General features: G+C 34.8%; 1 protein-coding gene across 2 annotated transcripts; it reads right to left on the bottom strand.

Annotated features, from left to right (window-relative positions):
- Positions 1–3,147: 3,147 nt before the first annotated feature.
- On the bottom strand, positions 3,148–26,305 carry LOC101206915 (protein HUA2-LIKE 2). Of its 2 annotated transcripts, XM_011661030.2 has the most exons (16): positions 25,850–26,305; positions 25,127–25,203; positions 14,119–16,230; positions 12,797–13,193; positions 10,391–10,499; positions 10,179–10,291; positions 9,895–10,082; positions 9,338–9,797; positions 8,746–9,244; positions 8,432–8,614; positions 5,653–5,723; positions 5,427–5,503; positions 5,243–5,304; positions 4,276–4,394; positions 3,643–3,810; positions 3,148–3,538 (listed from the first exon to the last, which is right to left on the bottom strand). In XM_011661030.2, the coding sequence occupies exons 1-16, from the start codon at positions 25,970–25,972 to the stop codon at positions 3,488–3,490; spliced, it is 4,809 nt and encodes a 1,602-aa protein (XP_011659332.1). In that variant the 5' UTR covers positions 25,973–26,305; the 3' UTR covers positions 3,148–3,487. The 2 variants fall into 2 exon arrangements, with proteins under 2 accessions (XP_011659332.1, XP_011659330.1); XM_011661028.2 differs by lacking the exons at positions 3,148–3,538; positions 3,643–3,810; positions 4,276–4,394; ... (1 more) ...; positions 5,427–5,503; positions 5,653–5,723 and adding exons at positions 7,446–8,140; positions 8,225–8,277 and having other exon boundaries at positions 8,438–8,614.
- Positions 26,306–27,223: the final 918 nt, after the last annotated feature.

Here is a 27,223-nt window from a genome sequence, read left to right as displayed (position 1 = left end):
GTTTCTCTAGAGTATCAAACTTATGCAAAAGTATATGTTCAATATGTTCCTTATCCTCTTCAAGAATAGTTGTAAGTACTATCAAACTTATTGTGCAACATTTGATTCACAATAATTTCACTTTGATAGCTTTGAAGTAAACAATAATTTCACTTTGATAGCTTTGAAGTAAACTGTGCTCATGTAACATCATCTAATTGTCATTTAAATAATCTCTAAACCTAAACTTATTTTACGAAAATGAAAATATAGAATAATCATAATGCAAAAATTTAATTTATTTCTTCCGCTAGATCAATCAATTAGTGAGACATACAACTAATTAGTATTGAAGACAATGAATCTCACTTATATAAATTACTTACAAATATGGAGCGTCATCTATTTAGTTTGTATTTTCGGCTTATTTTTTACATATAGCAAAACTATCAACTTATTTATAAATATACCAAAATGGTAAAAAAAAAAAAGTTTCCTTTTTGAAATTTAATATATATATCGAATAAAATGTTAAAATATATTTGATGATCGATTCTTATTATTAACATAAAAATGAGACTCGAAAAGTTTCTTTCCCATTTTTACATAGAATCAAATCCCTAATCTCGAATTGATAATTCATAATTAATACAAGTTCAAATTTGATATAAGTAAGTTTTAATTTGTAAATATTGTAAATGATAACTAAATGGTTCAAATTTTAAAAGTAAGATAAGAATATTATCAAACAGGATATAGTATCAAAGTACACTAAAAAATATAAAGAGGAAATTATTAATTCTAATTTATAATTTATTATCGACTATATTATCTTAAATTTTGAAATGATCTATAAGTTACAATATAATTAAAAGCATTGTTATGCTCATTTTTAAATGTAATTAAAACCATTTTTTTTTTAAAAAAAAAGATAATTTCTAAACATAACCTTTAATCATTAAAATCTAATTTAATATTTTTTTTGCTCTATGTTTTAATTTTATATTGCAATTTACTATTTAATTTGATTTTTGAATGATGAAAGAACCGTAGAGAAGTGATAATTTGAACTTAACTAAAATAGCATCCATCCTTTCAAAATCACTTCCGATACATTTTCGTAAGTTATATAATTATTACACTCTCTCTACACAAACTTATTTACTACTAAATATGTATATGCTAAAGATATGATCATGTCAAATAAAATTAATAGATATATTAATTCTTACAATACCACAAAATTAAATAACAACAATGATAAAAACAACATTGTAATCTAGTGGTGTTGGGAGAGATTTTAAAAAGTTCTTTAACTCTTAATGTATGGTGGTTGAGAGAATGTTGGTTGTTCAATGGATAACAAGGTAGACAAAGTTGTCTCCTTGACAAAGCTTATATGAGAGTGACATTTCATTAACCATTGCCATCTCTAATGGATGGTTCTTCATTAATTCTTCTATAAATACATCTAATAATGTACCTTTCTAGCCTAGCCATTCATCCCCTAGGACCGACATGTCGGGCACTTATGACATGGATTTGTGGGTCTAGTTAGATTTGATTTTATGATATTTTATAAGTGTAACGCAATTGTTAATCAAGTCGAATATTCATATGATTCGAGCAAACCTTTTTAAATTGACAATTCAACTTATAGATTTTAAATGTAATTTTCGTGTAATATATTTGGTCGAACTTTTAAATATACATATTAATATAAATTTTTCTTAGAGGAGAAGTAAACTTTGAGAATGAATTTTTGAAAGTATGATGATTATATATATTTGGTCTCATGCAACTCGAGCTTGTAGAAGCTATAGCCTTACTCTATTTTTCTTGCAGGTTACAATACAAAGTTTAATTTCTCTTGAAAAATATTGTAGATGTGTTGGGAAACGTTTCATTTTTTTTTCTAGCATTATGGTTAATGTATTCAACTTTAGCGCTATCTTTAATTTATAGTTAATTATTGTATTCAATTTTTTTTTTTTATAAACTTTTCAACTTTACATTCTCAATAATAGCACGGGCTTCGGAGAGGTTTAACCCCCTCAACTTTATACTCATTATATAGTACATATACATATATATATATATAACAAAAAACCAGTAAAAATTTCAATAACATAAATTAGTCTAGTAGTGAATGCATGCATGCACATACAAATCAATAATATAATAGCACCTAAATGATGTTAGAAGAATCCAATATCTCATGAAGGTTGTTATTTTTTAATATGGTATTGAATGTGTATGAAAGTGAGATTGATTTTCATATTAGGTATATTAGAATCTAATCATGAAGTTCTTAGAGATAGTGTTGTGGATTGAAACGAGTTTATGAAGTGTTATGAGTCGAAATGAGTAGGTTGTATGGCTATTTTACATCTTATTTTGTGATAGAAATACCACTCTCATCCATAAACTAAGTATAAGACAATCTTTAAATTTGTTAACAGTCTTTAAATTTTCAATTTTATAGCTAGTTTCTAATATATTAAATTAAAAAAAATAGCGAAATAACTTGATTATTAATCTACTAATACACAATTGAATTTTATGTATAATTGAAAATAGGTCAAATAGGTCCTTATAAAAAAATTGAATAATTATACACAAAACTAAAAAGTTAGAAATCCATTGGCTACTTTAAATTGAATGCATAATTGGAAGTTCAAGAGTCTATTGAATACTTTTGAAAGTTGGAAGACCAAATATAGAAAGAAACTAAACTTGTAGTTCAACTTAATAATACAAGATAGCAAAGAAATCGATTCATCATTGATATTGATGTCTAACCCTCAATTTAGATATATGATCTGTTTAAGTAGAACAAATATGAAAATGGAAATTAAACCTCTAACTTCATAAGAGGTAATTCATGTCATCTACCACTTAGCTTTACTCACTTTGGCTTCATAGATTCATCTACCACTTAGCTTTACTCACTTTGGCTTCATAGATTCGAAGAGCTGATTTAATCAGCAATGAGAAACTGTGCTTCGTTCTTCAAGATACCCGGGCTTGTATTGTTACTTTTTTTTTTTCGAACATGATAAATCCAATTATTTTTCATGTGCTTTGTACTATTCACTCGTTTATTCAAACCTCTTTTTCTCATCTTAAAAGTGACAATATTACATAACATGTAGAGTGGAGAGAACCTTTTTTCTAATGACTTGGCCGTCCATAATAATGCATCTCCAAAAGGCTAATACCAATCAAATAAATATACATACCAAATAACAGTCTCCAATAATATTACACAAACCAAAGAACAGCTACTACTTACATTCCCTCCAAATTCAAGAGAAAAAGAACACACACACACACACACATACACACACACACCTTGGATTAATACTGTTTATACAATAATCACAGCCAAAGAACATAACCATTTTTTTCCCCTTTTTTGAAAGGATCTTTACCATTTAGTTATGTTCATTGTGTCTATTGATGTATTCAATTAATTTAATTCGTGAACTTACATTAGAGTATGAGGTCAAAGATCAGCCGTAACTGAAGCAATTCCCAACGCTTTTTTGATGTCAACCTGAGTTCAGTAGTTAAGAGAGAGAAAAACCACAACTACAATCAGCAACTAATCAGTTTCATTTTCAAGGAAATAGGTTTTATGGAGCTGCTTGGACAACATACCTCAATTGCCAATGGATTGGTGGTCGGACCATAGCGGTTGATGACAACCCCTTCCTTGTCTATCAAGAACTTGGTGAAATTCCACTTTATCCGGGAGCCTATGAACCCATTGCTAGTTGCTTTGAGGAACTTATAGACAGGCACAGCGTCTGGACCATTCACTCTTACCTAAATGATACAAAAAAACGGGTATATGATTGTGGACTCTCAAAAGAGAACTTACAAAATTCTTGATTTTTAAGAAGCTTTTGGAAATATTGTTACGTTGTTTTAGTTTTCAAGGTGGGAAATACCCAAATACCAAACTCATATGCCGTTGAAACGTAAGTAAATCTGATCGTTCATACTCTATATAAATTCTATCTATTGTGATAGTTTAAATCATAGGAACTCCACGAAGCTGCTCAAATAACAATGACATCAAACCTTATGTGGGATTGTAGGAAGTATTTGGCAAAAGGTGATACTTTATTATCATGCATCCAAAATGTTCATACCAAAGAACAGAAACTCATCGTTGAAATTTTGAATATAACCGAGTTAATGGGCACATAGTCAGAAATATGATTCTTAAAATTCAGTGAAAACCAAAAACAAGGCTTCCCTATGTAACATTTAGAAAAGCATCATTACCTTTTGAAAGATTGGATATTCTGCCTTGTACCTTGTACAAGCAAATTCTTGAGCATCCTCGCTCGTTCCAGGCTCTTGCTTCAGAAACTGATTGCATGGAAATGCCAGTATTTCAAAATCTGACAGCAAATAAAAACCAAAAGAAGATAAGGTAAAATTTAACACCATAATCTAGGTTCCAAAAAAGAGGGGTAACCCAGGGATATATCCATATATCATACAATTTGAGATTTTTATTTTTACTTTTACAATTCAGTGACAAGTCAAAACCCACTTTCTTCCAACAGTGTCAGACAATTGCCAACACTACAAAACATCTCATAAAATATTAAATCCTAAGTAGGTGTCCAACATGAGATCCTAGGCCGGTAAATTATTCTTATCAACCATTTGGTAACCCATGGTGGTTCAAGGTCTTTTAGTTTAGAATTCACAACAGCGATACCGAGCAGAATGGACAAACAAAAGGCACCCCCACACAGAACACCTTTTTGAAAAACTAAAGAGAAAAAGAGAGTGGATTTTGTAGGAAGTTCTTGTCTCCAAAAATGAGAAATTTCGTTTCCTTCTCTCCCGTTCAGAAAAGTTATTCTTTTGCATTTCTTTCAATTGACCACACCATTCGTGAGAAAGCTTAACTGCACGTGAAATTGTTTCTTGCTAGAAGAGTGACAAAGAAATAAGGCCTGTCTTTTCTCAAGACAGGGCTCAGACACGTACCACAATCAAAGGAATAATGCCTGTCTTTCCTGTATTTCCCTTTCATTGTTTCCTTTTTAGTTGTTAAGTGTGGTTCACAAAACCCCTTAGATATTTTCTTCAACCAATATGCATAAGAAGGTTTATCTATATGCGTACGCCGTTACAAAAATATTCATAATTCCGTATCACATGGGGATTAAATTCAATTCATCAAGCAGCAGGAAAAGCTATGAAAAGATTGACAAAAAAAAGGAAGAAATAAAACCTTGATCCTTGTATCGATTGTAAAGGTCAGTCAACTGCTTGTAATTCGAATCTGTAAGCCCACTGTTCAAACGCCAAAAAAAAAAATAATAATAATAATACAAAATAAGTAAAAATATAAGTAATAAAGCCAAACATCAAAGACCCACAAAGAAACAATCAACAAAAGAAAGCAACCAACAAACCATTTAGACGCAACATTAACCACAAGAAGAACTTTCCCCTTATAGACATTGAGGTTTACGTCTTTGCCTCTAAAATCCTGCACCCCATAAGCACAATCTCATTAAGCAAATAAAAAGAGTGGAGGTCCCAATATGGAAAGAGACAAAACAGAGATCGTGACAAAGAAAATGGGAGAAGAAAAAAAAAAAAAAGTGGGGTTTTAGGGGAAAAGGGGGAAATTAAAACCTTGACAGTGAATTCATGGATGGATTTCTCGGTCACTGATTGAGACGACCCCATCTTTTTAGATTTTGAAGAAGAAGAAGAAGAAGAAGATTGGGGATTACTTCAAATTTGATCGTGAATAAGGATTTGGAATCGATCCTTTAATGGAACCCTATAAATTCCCAGCTGGATTCCTGTTTGCTTCGATGGCTGTAGACGTTACATGTTATCGATCACATTGTCTATTCATTGATATCGATATGACTTGTGTAAAAAATTGAAAAACAATACTAACCAAAATATGTATAAAATATATCAACAATCTATCAATAATTAACAACAATAGAATTTATATGTCTATTTTCGTCTATCATCAATCCACGGTATAGTTTGGTTTGGTTTTCGTCTATCATAATACTTAGTGGTTCATAGTATAGAAATTATTAATAAAGATGTTATTAACCTCTTTTCTTATCCATGTGTAAATGCTATTTGGAAAGTTTTATCTAATAATAAGGCTCAAATTCTTACTTTCTTTAAATGATAGGACTATGGCTTTTAGTTTAACCTTCTTTGTCGGAAGAGAAAATTTGTGCCTTTTTTCACCATATATGTAGGGGAAGAAATTAACATTTAGAGATCAATTGTACAAGATTTTGTATTCAAGTTCATATTGACAAAATAGAATATCAATTAAAAATCTAAGACATTGGACCAATGCAATGTTATTTCAAAGAAGTTTTAGCTTTTTTCTCTCTTCTAAATTCAATAAATGTAGGGTGGTTAACCTGACTTTAACATACTAACAAGTTTTTAGAAAGTAAGTTTTAGCTATAAATAGAATCAAGTAAATGTAATTTAAAAAGTAAAAAATAGTTAAGGCATTCGTGAAAAAATTGGTTGTATTTTTACAATTCATTATTACATCATAACACTTTATTAAAGATATGTCATTAATTTCCCGCTATGGTAGCTAAAAAAACTAACATCATCCTACTTTTATTAAAGTATGTTTTTTCTATATCTTTCAAAATAGAAAACTTTACTCTCTTCAACAAAAGATGAGCAAGGGGAAAAGAAGGATGTTCCTAACGTTATAGTCATTGCTTTAGCCTTGAACTCTAGAATAGTTTTTAACTCCATTGGAATTCATTTCATTTTTAAAATCAAACCCATGGATATTATTTCCCATACATTTGATACAACTTTCTTCATTTTAGAAAAAAAAAAATCTTGTTTTTGTCACTTAAGCAATAGTAAAGATATGCACACTATTGTACTGTCTAATGCACCCCTCAAAGTGTTTAATGAAGTAATACAATAAAATCGCCAGAACCAGCACGAAAATGAAATCACACAAGGTTGCACAAGATAGGATGTTCAAGAAAGTTTGGAATACATACTACTAATTGGTAAGGAAGAGATCACAATTAATTTTTTTAGTACAAAGGGAGAGTAAGGGGGGTTTGAACCACGGACCATTTAGATACCCAACACACATTGTTGCCATTAGACAGCTTTTGTTAGACAAAATATAGATCACATTTAATAATTAATAATAGCAACAGACAGCAAACAATGAACTAGGACTCCAAAAGATTCGTTTCAAAACCCATTCAAACAGACAAGCCAGCCACTAATATACACAAACCATAAACAAAGAACCGAATCCTAATTATTATACAAAAAACACTGCAAACAAAACAATCCTAACCAATTGTTTGAACGAAATTCTAAAAAAATAATCTTGTCAATATGTGGTGCTAGCATATCTATTATAGATCAAAATGCTGAGTATGCCACCATTAACCTCATTCCAGAAAATTCTTGCACAACAAGATATCCACCAGAATACTTGCAGGCATGAAGAGGAAGATCTATATATAAATGAATATACAAAAGTTATGACGGAGAACACCGCCGTGTATTTCTAATGTCGAACAAGAAGTAGCTGCTAACATAAGTACCTTACATTATGTTGAGTAATTGAAAATTTCAAATGGAGAAGGAGAAGGAGAAAGAGGAGAAGACAGGGTGCTGTAAAGAAGCATTGTTAATGGATGAGTTCGCCATTACTTTTGCTTCAGAGGAAGCAAGAGGCAAAAGATACAATCTCAGTTTTTCCTTCCATAACTAAGGCATGGGGTTGGGGACATAAGGTTACTGAGGAGGTAAAGAGGTAAGAATCCTTTTTAACAACTCTGCCCTTGTATATTTGATAAACCACCCAGTGAAGGGCTTTCCAAGTGATAAATTATGCTAAAAAAATTGGATACTCGAAGAGTTCTAAATAAAAAGAAAAATGGAAAAACTGCATAAACAGCCTACATAATTACAGTTCTCAAACCATCTCTACAGTGGATCCGGCCTACCCGCCCAGCATCTGCATGAGAGGAGAGGTTGATATATTACCTATGTACACTATTGGCACATGTGGATTCTGATACCGTTTGCACCTTTGTAGAACCGTGCCAACGTCTCAAGGAGTAAGCTAAAAAATCATTTCTACCTGCAACCCCCCGATGGTTTCACATTTAGCACAAAACTTCAAAAGTAAATAATAGTAACAGCGAACTTTATAACAATTAGTTACCATTTCTAGTAATTAGATCGTGTTACTTCATCTTGGTCGCCAAAAGCTAGGACCTGAATTACGAAGAATAAAACAACACTGTCTAAGCCAAGTAATTTACACTTACAGAAGAGTTGCATTCATCTTAATGATTTTTATACACCAAAGTGACATCATACTTATTCTTTTATTAATATGTAGATGAAAAGAATTGCTATAAATTTAGACGGTTACCTCGATTTGAAACACGTACGGGGCCTTCATAAGGTTGTCTATATGGCATGGAGTTTCTACTATTTATATCTCGAGAGGGAAATCTCCACCTCTGGCTATGTGATGTCGGTTCACATGGAGTTCCACCACAAGAAACAGGGCCATAGGATGTTCTACCTCTATCATGATACCGAGAACCTATATCAAAAGAGAAACAAGGTACCCACATTAAAATATTATAAACAAAATTAGAAGAGAAACATGGATTACCCAAAACTACAAAATTAAAATCTCTCTCATATTAGTGTCAAATATGCTATAAACTTTACCGTAGAAAGGTCGTGGAACCCTCCAGTTATCATGTGGTTCATAGGAGTAATGTCTCATTCTTTCATGGTCATTGTAGAAGCATTCACCATCTGGGTCATCTGCATAACGGAATCTACTTGAATAAGAAGCAGGTGGGTCCTCCCACCGAGGCTTCATACGATGATCTCCATGAACATAGGTAAAATGATCTTGGGGTGGAGGAGGATGGGGTGGTCTTAAGGGATATCCTTTATTGTGCAATGCAGTAGAATCATCTCGCTGCCCATTGTTCAATACTCTACCAGGCATGTTGCTGTAAGAACGAGAAGTAGATTCCAGCATCTGCATCTGAAGATCTCGACGTTCTGAAGCAGGGTACTGCCCTGCATCACTTGATCTTTGAGTAATCCCAGATGCATTCGATGAAGCAGGGTAATGTACTGTGTCAGCTGTTCTTTGAGTAGTCCCAGATCCATTTGATGATTGAGCCACCGGTTGCATCAGATTATCTTGAACACTCTGCATTATATAACAACACATAGGAGAAAGAATTAGAAAATTTTAAGTAGAATTAAAAGAAAGGACAAATTAAGCAAAAGAATAGGTGCTAACGTTTGTCTCCATATAGGAGCGGTCCAACTCAAAATCACTGACACATGAATCATTCCTGGAGAATGATGGGGGCAAAGGTGGCGGCTGGGGAGGAGGGGATGATGGAAGTGGTGGGCACGATGGTGGCACATCCTGAGGTAGTGGAGGAGCCATAGGCGGAGGAAAATGTTGCTCAAACTTATTATCCACAGCCTCAACAGCATTAACAACTACGGGATTAGATGAACTAATTTCAACTTCACAAGGGGGGGCAACATCTTCCATTTCAAGCTCGCCATCCACATCTTCCAGAATATGCCTACGTTTCTCCATAATGGGAACAGACTCAAATTCTTCACAAGCTTGAGATGTGTGCTCAGGAGTAACAGCCTCAAAACTCCCTCCATCAGAATCACTTCCCTCATCTTCGTCCTTGAGCATTCGAGGCATGGAGAAACCAGGGATTTGAAAACTCGAATTGCTGCCAGGGTAAAAGTTATAAATGCACACATTCCAGCAGTTATAGATTCCTTTTAAAAAAATACTAATTTTAGGAAAAATTGACAATATATTCAAACCTTCCATATTCATCAACAAGCATGCCCTCCATTTCCCTGAGAGGATCGTCTAATGACCTTTCCGTTCTGGATGAACGCCGAGAGTAGGCACCAACGGATGATGAGCCACTGAGTGACTCCAGTTCTCGCATATGATGACGAACTACAGGTTCTGGAAGTACCCCTCTCTGTGACCAAAGCCTTAAAACCTGTAAAAGACAATGAAGGGTGAGAAAGCCAAAACATGGATATTGAAAGAAGAGATTGAACGATGTATCATTTCAAGTACTTAGGATTATTGAGACCTTAATGCACTGTTTACGATTTTCCTGTGCATTGCTTCCTGGAGGAGCAACAGCAGCCAGGAGTCGTGAGAGCACCAACTGGATGGCTGGTGGGTAAATGTCAGCAACATTGCCTAGAGCATTAACAAACATCTTCATATGAAGTTTACAAAGAAAAAATCTTCATTAGATCATAACATTAATACTGCAATAATTAAGGTCAAATGACTTACCTTTTAGGTTTTGAGAGCTCTGGGTGATTGAATCAATAAGAAAGAACAGATCCAACTTTTTATGCAAGCTTGATTCCGTGTCCAGAGTTCGAGTGAGGACTTCGACCACCTAAAGAAAATTTTGATTCAAATGAATGGAAAAAGAGTCACAAATAATAACTAAAAGTTGAAAGAAAAAGGAAAAGAAGAAGATATTATTGAATAGTGCCCTATGGTGCAGGCTTGCAGCATCTGAAATTTCCAACATAGTTTGACAGCATTTTTAGAAATTTATTGTGCAAGAAAGAAAATTTAAGCCTTATTCTTAATTTTTAAGCAGTCTAGTGGCACAGGAACATAAGATGGTTTATTTTATATCCCTGAGTGTCCGGACCAGTTTACACACACCTTGACTAAACTCACGGGACAACCCGCCTGACCCTAAAACCTTAGGGTGTCAAAGAAACTCATAGGAAATTAATTCCTAGGTAGGTGGCCACCATGAATTGAACCCTGACCTTTTAGTTAGTTTGTTAGTTATTCAAACTATATCTCCCTTTTTACCACTAGGACAATCCATGATAGTTAACATAAGATGGTTATTGTAACAGGTTATCACATCATATAATATACATTCGTCTTTCTCCGTTTTCTGATATCACTTCAAAGACTTTTTCATAAAAAAAAAAACAGATCTTTTCATGGACTAAATTTAGCTATTATCCATAACAGGAAGGATTTGTTTATTCCCCCAACATAGCTTAGTGGGTAGAGATAACTTTGGCAGTATGCACTATTAATGTTCAAATCAATCATTAAATGAGGCTAGAGAACCTGCAAAAGAACCATAGAAGATTCTATAACTGAATCCGTTCTAAGAATGTGTAATGTTATAATCATATGCTAACTTGTTGAAGTGCTTAATGCAGTTTCCTAATTTGTCTCAGCATTTTTTTATGAATTGAAATAATGAAAATGTCACCGACAGTTTAAGATAATACATGCCATTTGCACAATCAAATTAAAAAAGCAGACACTATTTTGCACACAGCATTGGTGTTGGACATGTGAAATTCTCAAACAATACGCTTAACATTTAATCTAGGACACAGATATGTTTAAGACATACAGGAACACATTTTTCATCAATAAAAATGAAAAGAGACTAATGCTCAAGTGACAACGTGACGAGTTATGCAATATAATAATTAGAGGAAACTTGAACATAAACATACACGAACACATTTTTTTAAGGTCAACAAAGAGAAGTTAAGAAAACATAAACAGAAATGGCAGTTATTAAGTCGACAATAAGAGTATATATAAAAGAACTAAGCTGCACACATGAATTAAAGATAGCAAAAGAAAAGAAAAGGACAAAAAAAACCCAGATAAACAAAACTAAAAAATTAATGGATGCACTACATAAAACTTACGCAATATGACGCTCAAGATCCAAGTTCATTTCTAATTAGAAAGACTCAAAAGACTCGACTTCATTCCATCTTGTTGCGTGAAAAGAATATTATTTTGGAATGACTCATGGCCAAATAATTCTTCCCTGAAGCTTAGTTATACTTGCTGTTTACAATTTATTTCAGTTCCAATGAATAAGTGACATCTCATTAGCACGCAACAACTCTCTCTTGGCATATTACTAAGCAGATTATTAATAACTTTGCAGACTGTCAAAGGATGGGGAGCTTGCTTATATACAGAATCTTTTGGATCTAATGAGACATCAAAGATGGTCACATGATTCGAGTATTTTCTATGTAAAAACTTTCATCTCATCATATGCTAATGGAGAAAAGATACTCACTTTTTTTATAACTGTGAGTGTCTAGGTCAGCTTACACGCACCTCAAGTGATCTCACACCATAAAACATTTTAGTGTCAAGGAAACTTTAGAAAATTAAATCCTAAGTAGGTGACTACCATGGATTGAACCCATGTCCTGTTGCTATTTACTGAGACTCCTTTTTACCGCTAGACGTATGATGGTTGAAAACATGCTTACAGGTCAATCAAAAAGTCTAAATGTCACAAGAGAACTATACAAAAAATAAGAAACTAATATCCTTTGGTGGATTATGCTTAATCTTAATGAAAGCCATAATACTTAAAATGTTTTGCAATGAAAACATCTCTTCAACTACATTATACCCTCGGTTTTCACCAAATGATTTTAGGGATAACCTTCTCGATCTCACTATCTCCCTCCCCTAAAACCTAAGGCAAATATTCTATGGATGTGCGTAGGTAAAGCTATCTTATCAGAAATATGAATGGAAAGAAATCAAAGAATTTTTCACAGCAGCAACTCTCTTGGTAGTCAGATAAACCCTATCCCTTGCCAATTACAATCAATAATGAAAAGGAAACAACTAGTAAAGCAACAATATTCAGAAAAGAAACTATATTACCTTAGGGCCAAAACCAAACTTTGCACATTCAATAGCTACACGTGTTGCTCGACCAATGCTATCTTTTGTCCTAGTCAAGTTCCCAAGCATGGCTTCAAAGGATGAAAGAGCAGCACGCGCTTCAACATCCTTGGGTTTTAATTTTAGAGACACCGGAGATTCCAGTTTAACTTCCTCCGAAAGGGTACCCAAACTTCTCTTATGATAATTAGGACTATAACTATTATTTTGTAGAAGACTACGCCTATCTGAAATAGAAACAGGATCAACTGAATCCATTGTAAGAGAATTGTCTGTGCCTGCAACAGACAGACTGGACCGTACTTCTGACACATCTTTCTGAATAACATGCTCACAAGAAAAGGGGGATCTACCATTCACCTCTTTCACATCAAGCCTGGGACAGAAGAATAAAACAAGTATTCAGAAAAGACCGGGCAGAGGAATCATCCAATTTAATTTATGTATATATATTGAAAACTAAGTTGTTTGACCAAACAGTCACTAAAAAACTCTTGTTTTAATATTTGACTTTCCTCCATATCTAAAAATGATGAATCTCAGATTTACATCAGAATCAGCAGTATATGTCTGACATAAGACCAACTAGAAAGTCATTAAAAATGGTCCAGAAGAGGTTGCAATGAACAAAAGTGCTGCAAATTAAACATACGCCCCAAATTTAAAAACGAATGAAAAGTTTTTCAATCTACTACCGGAAAGGACTTTATGTGAAGAAATATAAAACTAAATCTTTGGATTTTTTTGGATAAACACAACAAATGAATGAAGACAAACCTGTCATGAACATTTCATAATAGAAATTAATGAATTTTTTTAGTATCTCGTGAGGATTTATTAAGTAAAATTCTCATTTACATGGTTTCATAACCAATCATTCATGATTGGCCAAATCATTCATGCAAATAATATCCAAATACCAAATTTTCCCCCTATATACCCTCCGTAAAGTAAAAGAAGTTCTTGGGAAGATCAAAGAAAGAACCATATAATCAACATCGTCTTTCTTTCAGATATATTGGCTAGTATATATCTAAGAAATTTGCATCCTCTACATCTTATACATGCTCAACATACACACAAAAAATTGTTATATGACGAAGAAAACTTCGACAGGAATGGGTACGGGAGAAATTTAAAATGTCTTTTAATCTTTAAACCAGAGACAGTAAGGGGGAAGAAGCATGAAAAATCAAAGCAATTCATAGGTATAGCAAAGAGGCATAGATTGTGAATTTCAAGATTAATTATAGTAAAATTCCTGCAAAACAAGGAAATATAAAACATATAATTAAGCTTACATGTTCTCTTCACAATTTTCAGCAAGTGCAGGCTTTGGGGACGTAGCAATCATGATGCCATCTGCACAACACGTCACTTCATCAGATCCATTCTGATGGGAAAGCTTACCAATATCATGGGAACCAGCAATAAGTTCACAGCCCATCCTGCTGTTCTCTGAACATTCCAGATCTTCATCAGGATTTGCAGATACAACAATATGTGGACCAGTAATATTGATGTTGCTTTCGTCTTCCAAAGGAAGTAACTGATCCATTTCACCACAATTAGATCTAATATCAGCCAATTCTCCAGGAGACTCCTTTTTCACACTATCCATATGAACTACCGTTCTATCTGAATGACAACCTAATTGTGAATCAATATGATCTGCAACAACAATATGCTTTCCTCCACGTTCCAATATAACATCATCCTTGAAATCATGCTGTTGATTCTGTGAATTTTGATCTGCTTGATGATCAAAGTCTACTTTAAGAGGTGTTTTTCCATTTTCCTCAGTGATCGTTTGATTCACACTGGTAGAGAATAGCTCATCTTTCAATTCAGAGGGATCACCATGAAAAGTTCTATCCTGTAGACCTAAGCAATTGCCATCTTTGATTTCTATTTGGAAATGTGACGAACTACATGTAGAAGTTATGGGGCATCCATTTGTAGAAGTTCGTGTTGATACAGCAGTTTCAGCAGCAGCCTGATCTTCTTCAGCCACATTAGCTGACATGGCCTCCAAAGCACGGTGGAGTCGTTTTGATGGTGGTAAAACAGATTCGCCATCAACTGAGCAACAAAACGATTGGTCTTTCTTATAATTACAAAGCTGAGACCAATTTGCAGAGAATTGAGTGCAAGCCTTAGAAGGTGATATGTGATTGGGAACACCGTTTGCTGTATCCAAGACTCTATCATTACTAACATCAGCAGAGTTTGAATCACTGCCGACTTTTCCAGAAAGATTGATAGGTACTGCTTTTTTATTCTGTTCTTCTGAATCTGAATGTCTTTTACAGTCTTCTGTAGATGATACTTCGCTCATCCGAACTCTTGCTCGTTTCACTAATGGAAGATGTTCATCACCATTTTCTTTGGAACATTTTTCTGTCTTATTTTCACAACCATTTTGTAAACATTGATTAGAGTTATCCACGACAGCTTCTAAAATCTCCTCCTTGTCTTGAGCAACTCCATTATCCTCAGATGCATCATTGATCACTCGTTTTCTCATTGGCTTCCTTTTCTTCTTGATGACAACAGCCTTGATGTGAAGATCAAGTCCTTTGCCAAACTCCACATCTCTCTCCAAACACTCCACAGCAGTCTCAGAGTGTTCAAATTTACACCCAGAATCAATAGTGCTGCATTCGTTAAGGCTATATGTATCAGAGTCAGCTGTAACAATCTCAGAAGCATTGTCTTCAATGCTAACATTTGAAATTAAAGCTTCCGAAGTTGCATCGTCACAGTCAGATCCATCAGGTGATTTTCTGTTTCGCTTATTCCGTCTCAATAACTCTTCAGGAATGTTATTGGCCACTATGTCTCCACTACTAAATGGGATTGCCAAGTGTTGTAACCTGCGTGACTCCACCCTAGATGAGCTTCTAGACCTTTGAACAGATACATTTCTCTTTGTGACAGAGCTTTTTAATCTTGATCCTCCAGACCTTTTCCTTGAGGAGGTACAAGCAGGAAAGGGTTGCTCAGAAGCATCGGCATCAGTAGATTGATCCCGTCGAGCCTCGCTATCAAGCAAAGAATTACCTTGTGCACTAGCCAAAACAAATTTTAAAGGAAGAGCTGGTTCACTCGTGTCTCTAGAAGAAAGTGAATTATTTGACTGCAGATTGTTATTATTTGCTACAGGAGCTTCTGTTTCATCTTTTGATCCCACATTGGCAGACGAGTCTACAACACTGCCCCCATTTACTCGAGCTAAATCATCAGATGAGATAATATCATCATTATTATCACATTCTTTTAACTTCTCGTGACAATCAATGATCTCCTGTACAGCACGAACAAAATCAGCTCCCTTTCCTTGACGTTTAACCAAAAGAGATTGCTTCTTTTCTTCAGTAAATGCCTCAACATCAGCAGGATTACAAAAAGCTCTGCAAGAAATAGTGATGAGAATAACATAAATTTTCTGTCCAAATCATGTTTTATCAGATTCAACTTGTAAGAGCAACCAAGGAAATGGGAAAAAAAGATGAGAACCCAAAAAAATTGATACTACAATTCCAAAAAAGAGAATAACATCGCTACTATAAGTCCATGAAGGCTAAGCTAAGGCCAACTTAAAGAGGTTTTGGGAATATGTGGGGTAATCGGTTCTTGACCCATAAGTCCTTATAGAATATGATACATTTTCAATTAATGAAAGAATACGAGGGCAAGAAAAATCAAGCCCACAAAACTCCTCTAAAGAAAGAGTTTCCAACTAGGTAAGATACAACTTAGAGGACATTTACACAAAAGTCTTTGAAATCAAAGCCCAAAGAGAAATATGAAACATCACCAAGGTCCCTCTCCACACCTCTAAAAACCAAGTTGTTCCTCTCCCCAAAACATCCCACGCTATAACACACACCCCAACAAAACATAAAATCAACCTCTATTTGAGAGATGGACAGAGAAGGTACTCCTCGATCCTCTCCCGAACCTCTCTTTGCCGAGCTAACTCAAGATCAAACCCTTGAAAGAAAGAATTCTACATGGATCTCAAAAACGGACAACTCCAAAGAAGATGATCCAAGTCTTCCTCCACCTTCAGACAAAGAATACCAAAAAAGGGGTTGTCTCTAAAAGAGAGATTTGTGTTCTATTTTTTTGGGGAGGGAAACGAGTCTCTTTTCTTGAAGATAATAATGAGACAAAAGCTCAAATTACAAGATAATTATACAATGAGGAATGAGCAAAAGAACCTAGGGATCCATAGACGCACCCGAACATCTCAACTAGGTTGACACTCCTTAGCATCCTCATCATATCCATACAAACTAGTAAGTACTTAAAAATTGAGGCAAAATAAGTGGCCTCTACAACATGAATAAGAATGTATGAAAATACAAGGAAACAAACCCAAATACACAAAATATCCAATCTGTCTGGTAACAGAATTAACTGAAATAGAAGACCAATTATCCCTAAACCCTGGTTAGTTTGCTGAAATGAAGGCACTCACATTCAAGTTTAGCTCATAAATGTTGTACATATCAAACTCCTTAGATAGAATGCACCATGATGAAGCGTTTCTATGACCAACTTCAAAACCATCCATCCAACCAAAGAGATCTGTTTTGAAAGTCCTTTGGTTTCTTTCAAACCATAACTCCGCCAATAATGCTTTGACCGCATTCCACCATAATATCTGGACGGTCTTATTAAAATAAGGCCCTCCTGGTACTTGTCTAACCGATTCTCTACACTCCTTATTAAACACCCATGACATGTTAAAATGGAGAACAATTTTTCCCAAAATTTGGCTGAATATGAGCAAAGGAAAAGGAGATGAGACGGATCTTCTCCATGCTGAAGACAAAATGGACAGATTAAAGGGGAAAGGCAACTAGTTGGCAATTTTTGCTGCAAAACTGTAGACAAATTCAATTGACCAAACATCAAAACCCAAACCAGAATGAATATTCACCCTTATTGGGCTTTTAGACTTCCATAAAGTCATGTACAACACATTATCTAAAACTGTAGATACATTCAATTGACCAAACATCAAAACCCAAAAAAGAATATTCACCCTTCTTGGGCTTTTAGTCTTCCATAAAGCTGTGTGCAAGACATTATCTACAGGTGGAGATGGGGAAAGATAAGTTGTGAGAGATTTAACTAAGAACATTTTGTTACTCTCATAGACAAAATTCTTTTGTCAAGTGTGTTGAAACCCTCCTTACTGAAACCTCTTTTTAAATCTACGAGTGTCCGGGCCAGCTTACGAGCACCTGGGTGTCAAGGAAACTTGTAGGAAATTAATTCCTAGGTAGGTGGCCACCATGGATTGAACCTATGACCTCTTAGTCAGATATTGAGACTATGTCTCCCTTTATACCACTAGGCCAACCCATGATGGTCAACCCTCCTTACTGAATTTATACCAATCAACTCCCGATATTCTGTAGTCTTTGCTTCCTTTAATAGTTGTTGACACTTAATAGACCAAGAGTTCAACTTAAAGTCCTAGTGCTCCGCTATCAAACCTTTTGGAAGTAATGCAATTCTGAAAAGTCTGGGGAATTGAATGTTAAAATAAAAATCTCCATCCCACGTATCTAACTTAAATGTGATTCGGCTTCCATTTCCCAATTTGAATTTGGCCAAAGCTTCCACTTTCAACCCAAGGACTCCTTAAGCTCTTTCCATCTTTCCCAGCTGAACATATCCTTTCCATGAATGCTTCGCACCACCATATGCCACAATGAATCTTCTTCCTCAAAATACCACCATCCCCACTTGACAAGAAGGACCAAGTTTTTAACTTTGAAGCCACCTAGACCGAGGCCGCCATCCTTAACAGAGTTCCTGACTGTTTTCCACTTAACTATGTGATTAACTTTGCTGCCTTTATGTCCTTCCCAAAAAAAATCTTCAAAATTCTTTCTAGCGAAGATATGACCCCTTCGGCCTTAGAAAAGAAGACATGAAGTATGTTGGAAGGCTAGAAAGGAACGACTTACAGAGTGTGACTCTTCCTCCTCTTGAAAGATTGAACCTTTTCTATTTATCAAGTTTAACATGCATCTTATCAATCACCGGTTGCCAAAAAGATACTTGTTTTGAGTAACCCCCAACAGAAATCCCAGGTACAAGTTGCAGCCATGGCCACCAATTCATCTTCCTCTATATTAATACCACATAATATCAATTTTTTCCAATTCACCTTCTGTCCTAAGCACCATTCATAAAACTCTATCACTTGTTTTAACTTATATAACATTAAGCTGTCATACCTGCAAAACAAGAATGTGTCATCTGCATAATGAAGAATAGAAGCGTGGACTTTATCTTTTCCAACAATGAATCCTTCGTACTGTTGATTCTAATGAAGTTTGTCTACAAGTGCCCCCAATACTTCACTCACCAAAAGGAAAAGAAAAGGTGAAAGAGGATCACCTTGCCGTATCCCCCAGGAGCCAAAATTCTCCCTCTTGGTCTTCCATTGTTGAAGATGGAGTACCTTGGATTCTATCCATTTAATCCAAGTGTACTTGAACTGTTTGTTCTACATAATTTTCTCTAAGAAGTCCCAATCAACACGATCAAATGCTTTCTCAAGATTAAGTTTAAGAATCCACCCTTTCTTCTTTTAGCCCTATACTCCTCCAACACCTTGTTAGCAATAAGAATGAGATCCAATATTTCTCTTCCTCCTATGAAAGCACTCTAAGTCTCGGCAATAATAGATTTACCTTCTTAAGTCTATCAGCTAAAACCTTGGCAATGACCTTGTAACACAAGGTAGTTAAACTAATAGGTCTAAAATCTTTCACTGCGACTGCTAGCTCCGTTTTCTAAATTAAACAAATGAAGTTCTCTTGGACGCAAGCATTTAACTTTCCATCCTTGTAGAAATCTTCGAAAAGAATTAGGATGTTTGGCTTCATATATCCCAAAATTTTAAAAGAAACTCTGCTGTAAATCCATCCAGATCAGGGGCTTTATTCTTGCCAAGCATCTTGATGGCTTCCATTATCTCCAACTCTGGAAAAGGTACTATGAGTGTTGAATTCTCCCTTGTGGAGACACCATTCCAATCAAAATTCAAAGGGAGATGTCTCAAACCTAGGCTTTTGGAGTAAAGTTGTCCGTAAAAATTCAGAATTGGACCTTAAATTTCTCTGAATGAATTGGTTAACACACCCTAATCATTACCAATTCGAAAAGAAATAAAAGTAATAGAAGGTTCTCTCAGACTTTCCTCACACATCAACAAAAGGTATCACAGACATCCTAAAGATGACTAGCACCCAATCCCCACTAGCCCTCACCCACCCATATCCTAACTTCGACCTATTTATTCATCTTTCTCCTAAACATGAAACTATGAAAGAGTGGAGAATTCTCCCTGCATATCTGTAACCCTAAATATAACTATAAATACAAGAACCCCCTTTCAGTCAAAATCTTTCTACTTTAAAGTTCAAAGAAAAATAGAAACTAAAAGGGAAAAAAAGTCACAATAAACCTTATGTAGCCCTTGTTCAGATTTATTACAAGCCCAACAGTATTTTATAAAGCATCATCTAACCATATTGCATTTAATTCCCAAGAAAACTCCTAGGATTTTAAATCCTATGCAGGTGGTCACCATAATTTGAACATGTTCCTCATGATTTACACCAATAGTCCAGATATCTTCTTATGTGGTTTGAGTTTTATGCAAGCAAGTTTCTAGACACCAGTCATCTCTAAAGGTAGTGTAAACCAAAAGTCTAATTTCTTTTATCAAATGATTATTCACTCAAATATGAAATATGAGCAAACCAAGAGGAGAGATGTCGTATTTATATAGAAATATGAGTACAAGGTCCAAACTACCATTCTAACTAACTTTCTTAACTAGCATTTCTTTTCCGTTACAATTAACTTTCTTTCTCACTCTTGGTTACACCATATTCCACCCCCTAAAAATAAACTCATCTTGAGGCCTTCTAATTTTATAATTGGAACTCATCATAGCAAAATAGGTCTTCAAATCAACAACATTGAAGACAAGGTTGATGTGTAAATCACTTGGCAATTCAACTTGGTATGCGTTGTCACCATACTTCTCCAAGACTTTGAATGGGCCAAATTTTCTATTCTTCAACTTATTGTAGGCTCCACAGGAAATCTATTCTTCCTTAGATGAATCATCACAAGATCTCCCTTTTGAAACACAACTTCTCTTCTAGATTTGTCTTTAGCTTCCTTGTAAGATTGAGTTGTCTTCTTGATCATCATTGCTTGAGAATCTGAATCTTGGGATTTTTAGAGCATTTCTTGAATGTTTAATGCCTTCTTGAATTTTCTTGGACTTGTTTTTGAATTCTTGGAAGCCTTTCTTGAAGTACTTCTTGTTGAATTCTTCCATGTCTCACTGCACCCCCACTTCTCCTTCCTCTTCCAGCCCATTCTTGCTCATATGGTCGACCATTCTCTTGGTTTTGCTGCGCTGCCGCTGCCACTTCCATCCTTCTAGTGACCAAATCAATGCCTTCTTGAAGACCAGTAAGTGTCACATAAATTCCCTCCAATGAGGATTCAACAGACAACAAGTGTTGGGTTGATATTCTTGGAGGGAGGGTGGGGTTTTCTTCCACACAATTGTCCTCCTCAATCAGTTGACTAGCTCTTCTTCAAGCCATCAGTTCGAATCTTGGAGTTGCTCAAAGTCTAATTTTTTGTCAAATAATTATTCTCCCAAATGAGGAGAGAAATGTTGTATTTCTAAAGAAATATGAGTAGTACCAAACTACCCTTCTAACTAACATCTCAAAGGAGACAAGCTTCTTTATTATTAATAAACTCAAAGTACAAGAGAGCTATACAATGAAAATAATAGGGAAGTTAAGAAATGGGGGAGAGAAAGAGGATCAGAAGGTGCACCCAGACAACTCAACTAGGTTGACACCCCATATCACCCTCATCATATCCAAAATACAAAGAACAAAACCAATACTAAGGTCATGAAAAGACCAAAGTAACAACCTAAATAACAGTAGAAGCTATCTACGGTAGACAAAATCAAGGCTGAAAAGTAAAAACATAACGGCAGAAATACATATTAAAGCCCATCCAAACTACAGAAGCACTAATTCTGAAATGGAAATCGGGGGAAACTACATTGAAACTCATCAGATGAAGGCGGTCCAATTGAGGCAGAAGTCCTGTATAGATAAAACATCTCAAAACTACCCTTCTAACTAACATCTCAAAACTCCCCTTCTAACTAACTTTCTTAACTCTATTACAATGAACTCTCTTTCTCACTCTTGGGTACACCAAAAGGTGACATTGTGTTTATAGTTTTCTCTTCCTTAAAGTTTCTTGAAAGATGGAAATGTTTTCTTAAACATGCCTATATATAGGTGCAAAAATTTAACTTAATTTTAGGAATAATAGAGTTTAGACATACCTGTCAACTACCAACTTCAAAAAAACTATGGCATAATCATGTCGTATAGATCGTTTAGCTTCCTAAACAAGAAAGAACTTCTCGACAAATCTAGAAACTTCGATGAGAAGATTTAAGGTTATTGTTCTGGAATACGGCTGTCTCACATTCTTGGCATTTTAACATATAATTCATAAAAGTAAAGTAAGCACACAAAAATAGGTCAAGTGGCCTAGAAAATAGAAATCATACAATACACCTTGTGACATTTTCATTTTTCTAGATTGTTATGGTGTTGTTCTTGCACATAAAAACATGACAAAGATGCGAAAAAAATGTGTTATTTGCATGTTCTAGACTGCAGGTACAACATAGTAGGATTGTACAAGCTGTTTTTAATTAGAGAATGTTTTTTTTTTTTATAAAACCCAACTTGAATTGAGAAGAATGAAAGAAAACACAAGCACGAAAAAAAAATAATGAACTCCACAAAAGGGAGCACCCTAAAAAGAGGATCTCTAATCTAACAAAATAAGACCTAGAGTATGGTGAATAATTACCTAAAGAACTTGTCATTGACACCTAGGAGAAACATTGCAGGGTTGTTGGGGAAGTTGGAATGAAATCAGAATTACTGAAAAGCAGAGGGGGTGTCGAAATGTATGACAATTGAGGGCAGAACAAAAATGGTATCGTGAAGCAAGAAAATAGTGGAGAAGAGGGTTGAATTAAAAATTGTGGGAACAGAATGAGTTTAGTATTATAATTCGAGCCCAAAAACGCTCGATCCAACCATGGGTTTTCGATTACATAACATTACATTTCTATTCCACTACAGTCCAACAAACACCCCCTAAGTTTACAAGGGATCGTACATCAAGAAGGTCCCTCAATCCCTCTAAAAATAATATTATTTCTTTCTTCCTAAATACACCGAAACAACACGTGCGCACTGGCCATCTAAAGGAAACTCCATGCCCCTCAAAGAGGGGCTAGAGAAAGAAATCCTCCATCATATCACCAACAGATCTATGGTGGGCTAACTGAAAACCAAGCATCTCAAAGAACAAATATCAAACCAAACTAGCGTAGTCACAACTCCAAAATAAAGTATCAAACTCTTCCTTCACCAATTGACAAAGTAAACAGTGAAAATCCCCAACCAATGACGGAAACTTCCTTGAGTGTTTGTCCAATGTATAGATTCTCCCATGCACAACCTACGAAACAAAGAACTTCGCCTTTTTTGGAATTTTCACCTTCCAAAGAAATGAAAAAATTGATTCTGAAAGAGGAGGGGGATCAGATGCAAAGAATGAAATGTGATCTACAAGAAAAAACATCAAAAAGGCCAAGACTCCAAATGCAAAAAAGTCATTTCCCCTATCTAAACTCAACCTCCCTAGTAAAGAAAGGAAGGTCATAACCTCCGTTATTTCCCTATCAAACAAAGATCAGCAAAATCCAAACAAGCGAAAGGGCAAGCTTCCTTAATGCAAGAGGGTATCCGCAAAATGACAATTTTTCATAGAAGTTACATGATAAAAATAAAAGTTGATCCAGAATCCACGAAAAAAAATCTTTCAAAAAAAAAGTTGAACCTTAGGTTTTTGGAAATATACACTTCTGACTATTAGTTATGAGCTAGCTCAATAATTACACCAAGCATCTAATGAAAGGTTGGTCTAAACACCTAGTACTTAAGAACAACTCCAAAGTTCTAGAGGCCCTCTCTTATTTAAAACTAATTGCAATCCAACCTACACGATCACTTCCAAGGGACCTCCACTAAAAGGAACGAGATGGTACTTGATAGTATCATAGTATGCATTTTTAATGACTTGTGTTGAACACTCAAAAACACAAATAACAAATAAAATTTGTCGAGCATATGCATAATAAATAGTTGGAAACTTATTGAGCCTGTGATTCAATGACAGGAACACCTCTATAATTGTCCTCCCTTGAGTATAATTAACTCAGAGCAATAGACAACAAAAAGAAAGAGACGTGTCACTACTACAAACAACTCAGTAAATTTTTTTGAACAAGGAACTAATGGGAGGGGTAGGGGGCAAACACCCAAAGCAAATTTAGCTAAATAACATTCCATTATCCTTGATGAATGTCGAGAATGCCAATGAACCAGTCTTAACTTAAGACTAAGCACATCTTTAATCTCTTTCAAAGTGAAAGGTATCGAGATCTGGTACCCACATCACCCTAATGCAGGCTACCTAACTAAACAAGCCACTCTAAACTGTCGATGAACAGCCTGTGAATGCACAAAGAAGAAAAAGAATATCATCACTCACTCCATCTCTCTATTCCCAACAGAACATGTCCATCATCTGTAACAAGAAACAAGATATAGTTCAACATACCCCCAGAAAATAAACACCCCATAAAATAACTTCCTACAAATGACAATCTCCTTCTTCAAGAACTTACTTCACTCCAAACTTCTACCTCCAAATCTTCTCATCTCCATCAACTACAAACTCATATTCCCCTTTGAGCCTAATATGTCCTCCTCTTATCCTTTATAACCTATGCTTGTTTGATTCATTCAATTTTTGACACATAGGTTCATTGGTCTTAACCTACTAATCGATTAATATGTGATGGGTTCCACATCAAAGGAAAGTGAAGGGTCAACATAAATTATTTGATGGTGAACATATAAAAAATGATCGCTAATAATAACTTGTACCAATAAGAATAGCAATAGAACGGAAAACCATAAATAGTGAGGCCAACAAGCAAACACAAAAATTCAACAAACTCCCCCAAAAAAGTTAATTTCAAATGATAGCAAAGTTGGAAGGAATTTTTCTAATATAAAACTAACGTTCCAAATAACTCAAGTTAGAAGCATTGAAAATGAATCGAGTACTCACATCTGCTGGGTTCCAAAGAAATAGACAAGGACTTTCTTCCAATCGGTTGAATAACCCCATTTCTCTGGCTCGCTCACCTGTCATCAAAATCAGCTTGCACGTGAAAATAGAAAATTACAGTCTTTCCTAACTTAATCTAGTCTTCCAAAAATGGAAAGAAAGATTAGAGAACATCTGATCTAGAAATATTGACAAAAAATAATGAAATTGGGTGGCATGTGATTGTTCCAGTTCCAATATTTTCCAGAAGTTTGTTGTCTTGATGGTGTATTTTAAGTCGCCACAACTATCAGTACATCCACTACTTTCCAACAGCAAAAAGATTAAAGTCAACAAGAAGAACAAAGAAGAAAACTGAAATTTCCAAACTTTGTAGATTCCATTCAGTTCCATAATCGTGAGCATACTTCCCAATAAACCATCCAAATAAATATAGTCCACAAAACCATCGTATTTCCCAAAACCTGTGAACTAAAATTCCAAAAGCTCCCAAATTGTGCACTGAAAACCCATTAAATAACAATAAAGTTAAAACCTTTACTCGATCAGAACCACCACAGTCTTGCTAAACTATCTCCAACACCTTCCCATACCACTAAACACCCCAAACCCCAAATACCCCTAAAAACATGCAATACAAAACCCTTGCTAAAGCACAAAAGAAAACACTACCCCATCCAAAAAAAAACTACACACACAAAGTTTAATAAACTAAAACCATACCGTAGCAGGCCAAGCAGGGAATCCTTTCACTTTAGCCAGTACAAGATCCCCAACTTTCCACTGCCGGCGCGAGGCGGCAGCCATAGCGGCTTTACCGGCACCTTTTCTTCGACTCGGTGCCATGGCCACAAGCACAAAGGGCTTCGATTGAAGAAAGAAACCCCACTATTTCAACTCAATTGAAAGCACAAAACCACCAATCAGCAGAAATAGGCCGAAGAATTGGAAGTTGTTGCACCGACAGAAGAACTTCAAGTAATTAACAGACATTGGAAAGCAAAACCCGTCAGAAAAAAAGAAGGTTGTTGTGATGGGAAGATGAAGTAGAAGAGTGAGAAGACCCCCCAAAAAACCCTAAAATTCCACGGCAAGAGAGAGAAAGAGGAGAAAGAGGAGGCGAAGAAAAAAACAGACTGTAGAGTTTTTTTTTTTTTTGTTCGTGGAAGGAGCGCTTTCACACAGAGAGATATGAGTTGGTTAGGTGGGCGAGATGCTACAATACGCTTTGTGTATAATAAGGAATAATTTCATTGATTATTCTAATCTGCGCTTTTTTGTGTGAATTAATATCTTGCTTTTGGATACTGTGTAAATGTAAATAACACGTGACCCACCAAATCAATCATTCGCTTCCGGCTCGGCCCATTCTTCCGGGATTTGGGTGGGCCGGAATATGCCTAATGATTTATGGCCCACATGGATTTTCAATTGAGAATTTGGATGGGAAACATACCCCTTCTTCCAATAATAAGATATATAGCTACATTTTTAGTAGTCATTTTAGAAGGTGGCAAAACTATTTCTTCTTTTGAATTTCACCAAATAGCTTTTGTTTTTACACGTATATGATATTTCATCTTTCTTCAACTTTAATTATTTGGTTTCAAATTAATTTATTAGGCATGTATCGATCTTTAATTATTTTTTACCTAGAAAAAACAATCCATATCATAATTTTCTTTTAATATCTCGGGACTCAACTAATTGATTCAAAATTTTAATAACTTTATTCAATTTTACTAATTTCAAAATAATTAAATTAAATTTAAATTTCTAAATAAAAAAAATATTATTTTTAAAATTGTAAAAATAAGAAAGATTTTGAATCAAAATAACCATAATTGAATTTTAAAATTAAAAAATATCAACTTGTTATTTTATCAAAATAACATTAATGACTTGAATATTGAGATAACCAAATTATTATTTTGAAGTTGGAATAATCTCAACACTAATTTTATTTTAAAATAAAATTCAAAATAACCAAATTATATTATTAATTTTCAAATCGGATAATTTCAACTATTGATTTCAAAATAACCCAATTATTATTTTGAATTTAGGAGAATTTCAACCATTAATTTTATATCAAAA

Source organism: Cucumis sativus, chromosome 7 (assembly GCF_000004075.3).
Source record: "Cucumis sativus cultivar 9930 chromosome 7, Cucumber_9930_V3, whole genome shotgun sequence".
Classification (NCBI taxonomy): domain Eukaryota; kingdom Viridiplantae; phylum Streptophyta; class Magnoliopsida; order Cucurbitales; family Cucurbitaceae; genus Cucumis; species Cucumis sativus.
Note: the sequence above shows the minus strand (reverse complement) of the source record. Positions and strands in the feature narration are given on the sequence as shown.

What these genes read in the sequence shown, in the direction of transcription:
- LOC101206915 (XM_011661030.2), bottom strand. Translation starts at nt 25,972, where the DNA reads ATGGCACCGAGTCGAAGAAAAGGTGCCGGTAAAGCCGCTATGGCTGCC. An exon ending in TCCATGAATTCACTGTCAAG is followed by an intron (nt 5,504 to 5,652) that starts GTTTTAATTTCC and finishes TATGGGGTGCAG; the next exon opens with GATTTTAGAGGCAAAGACGT. An exon ending in AATATCCAATCTTTCAAAAG is followed by an intron (nt 3,811 to 4,275) that starts GTAATGATGCTT and finishes TGTATCATTTAG; the next exon opens with GTAAGAGTGAATGGTCCAGA.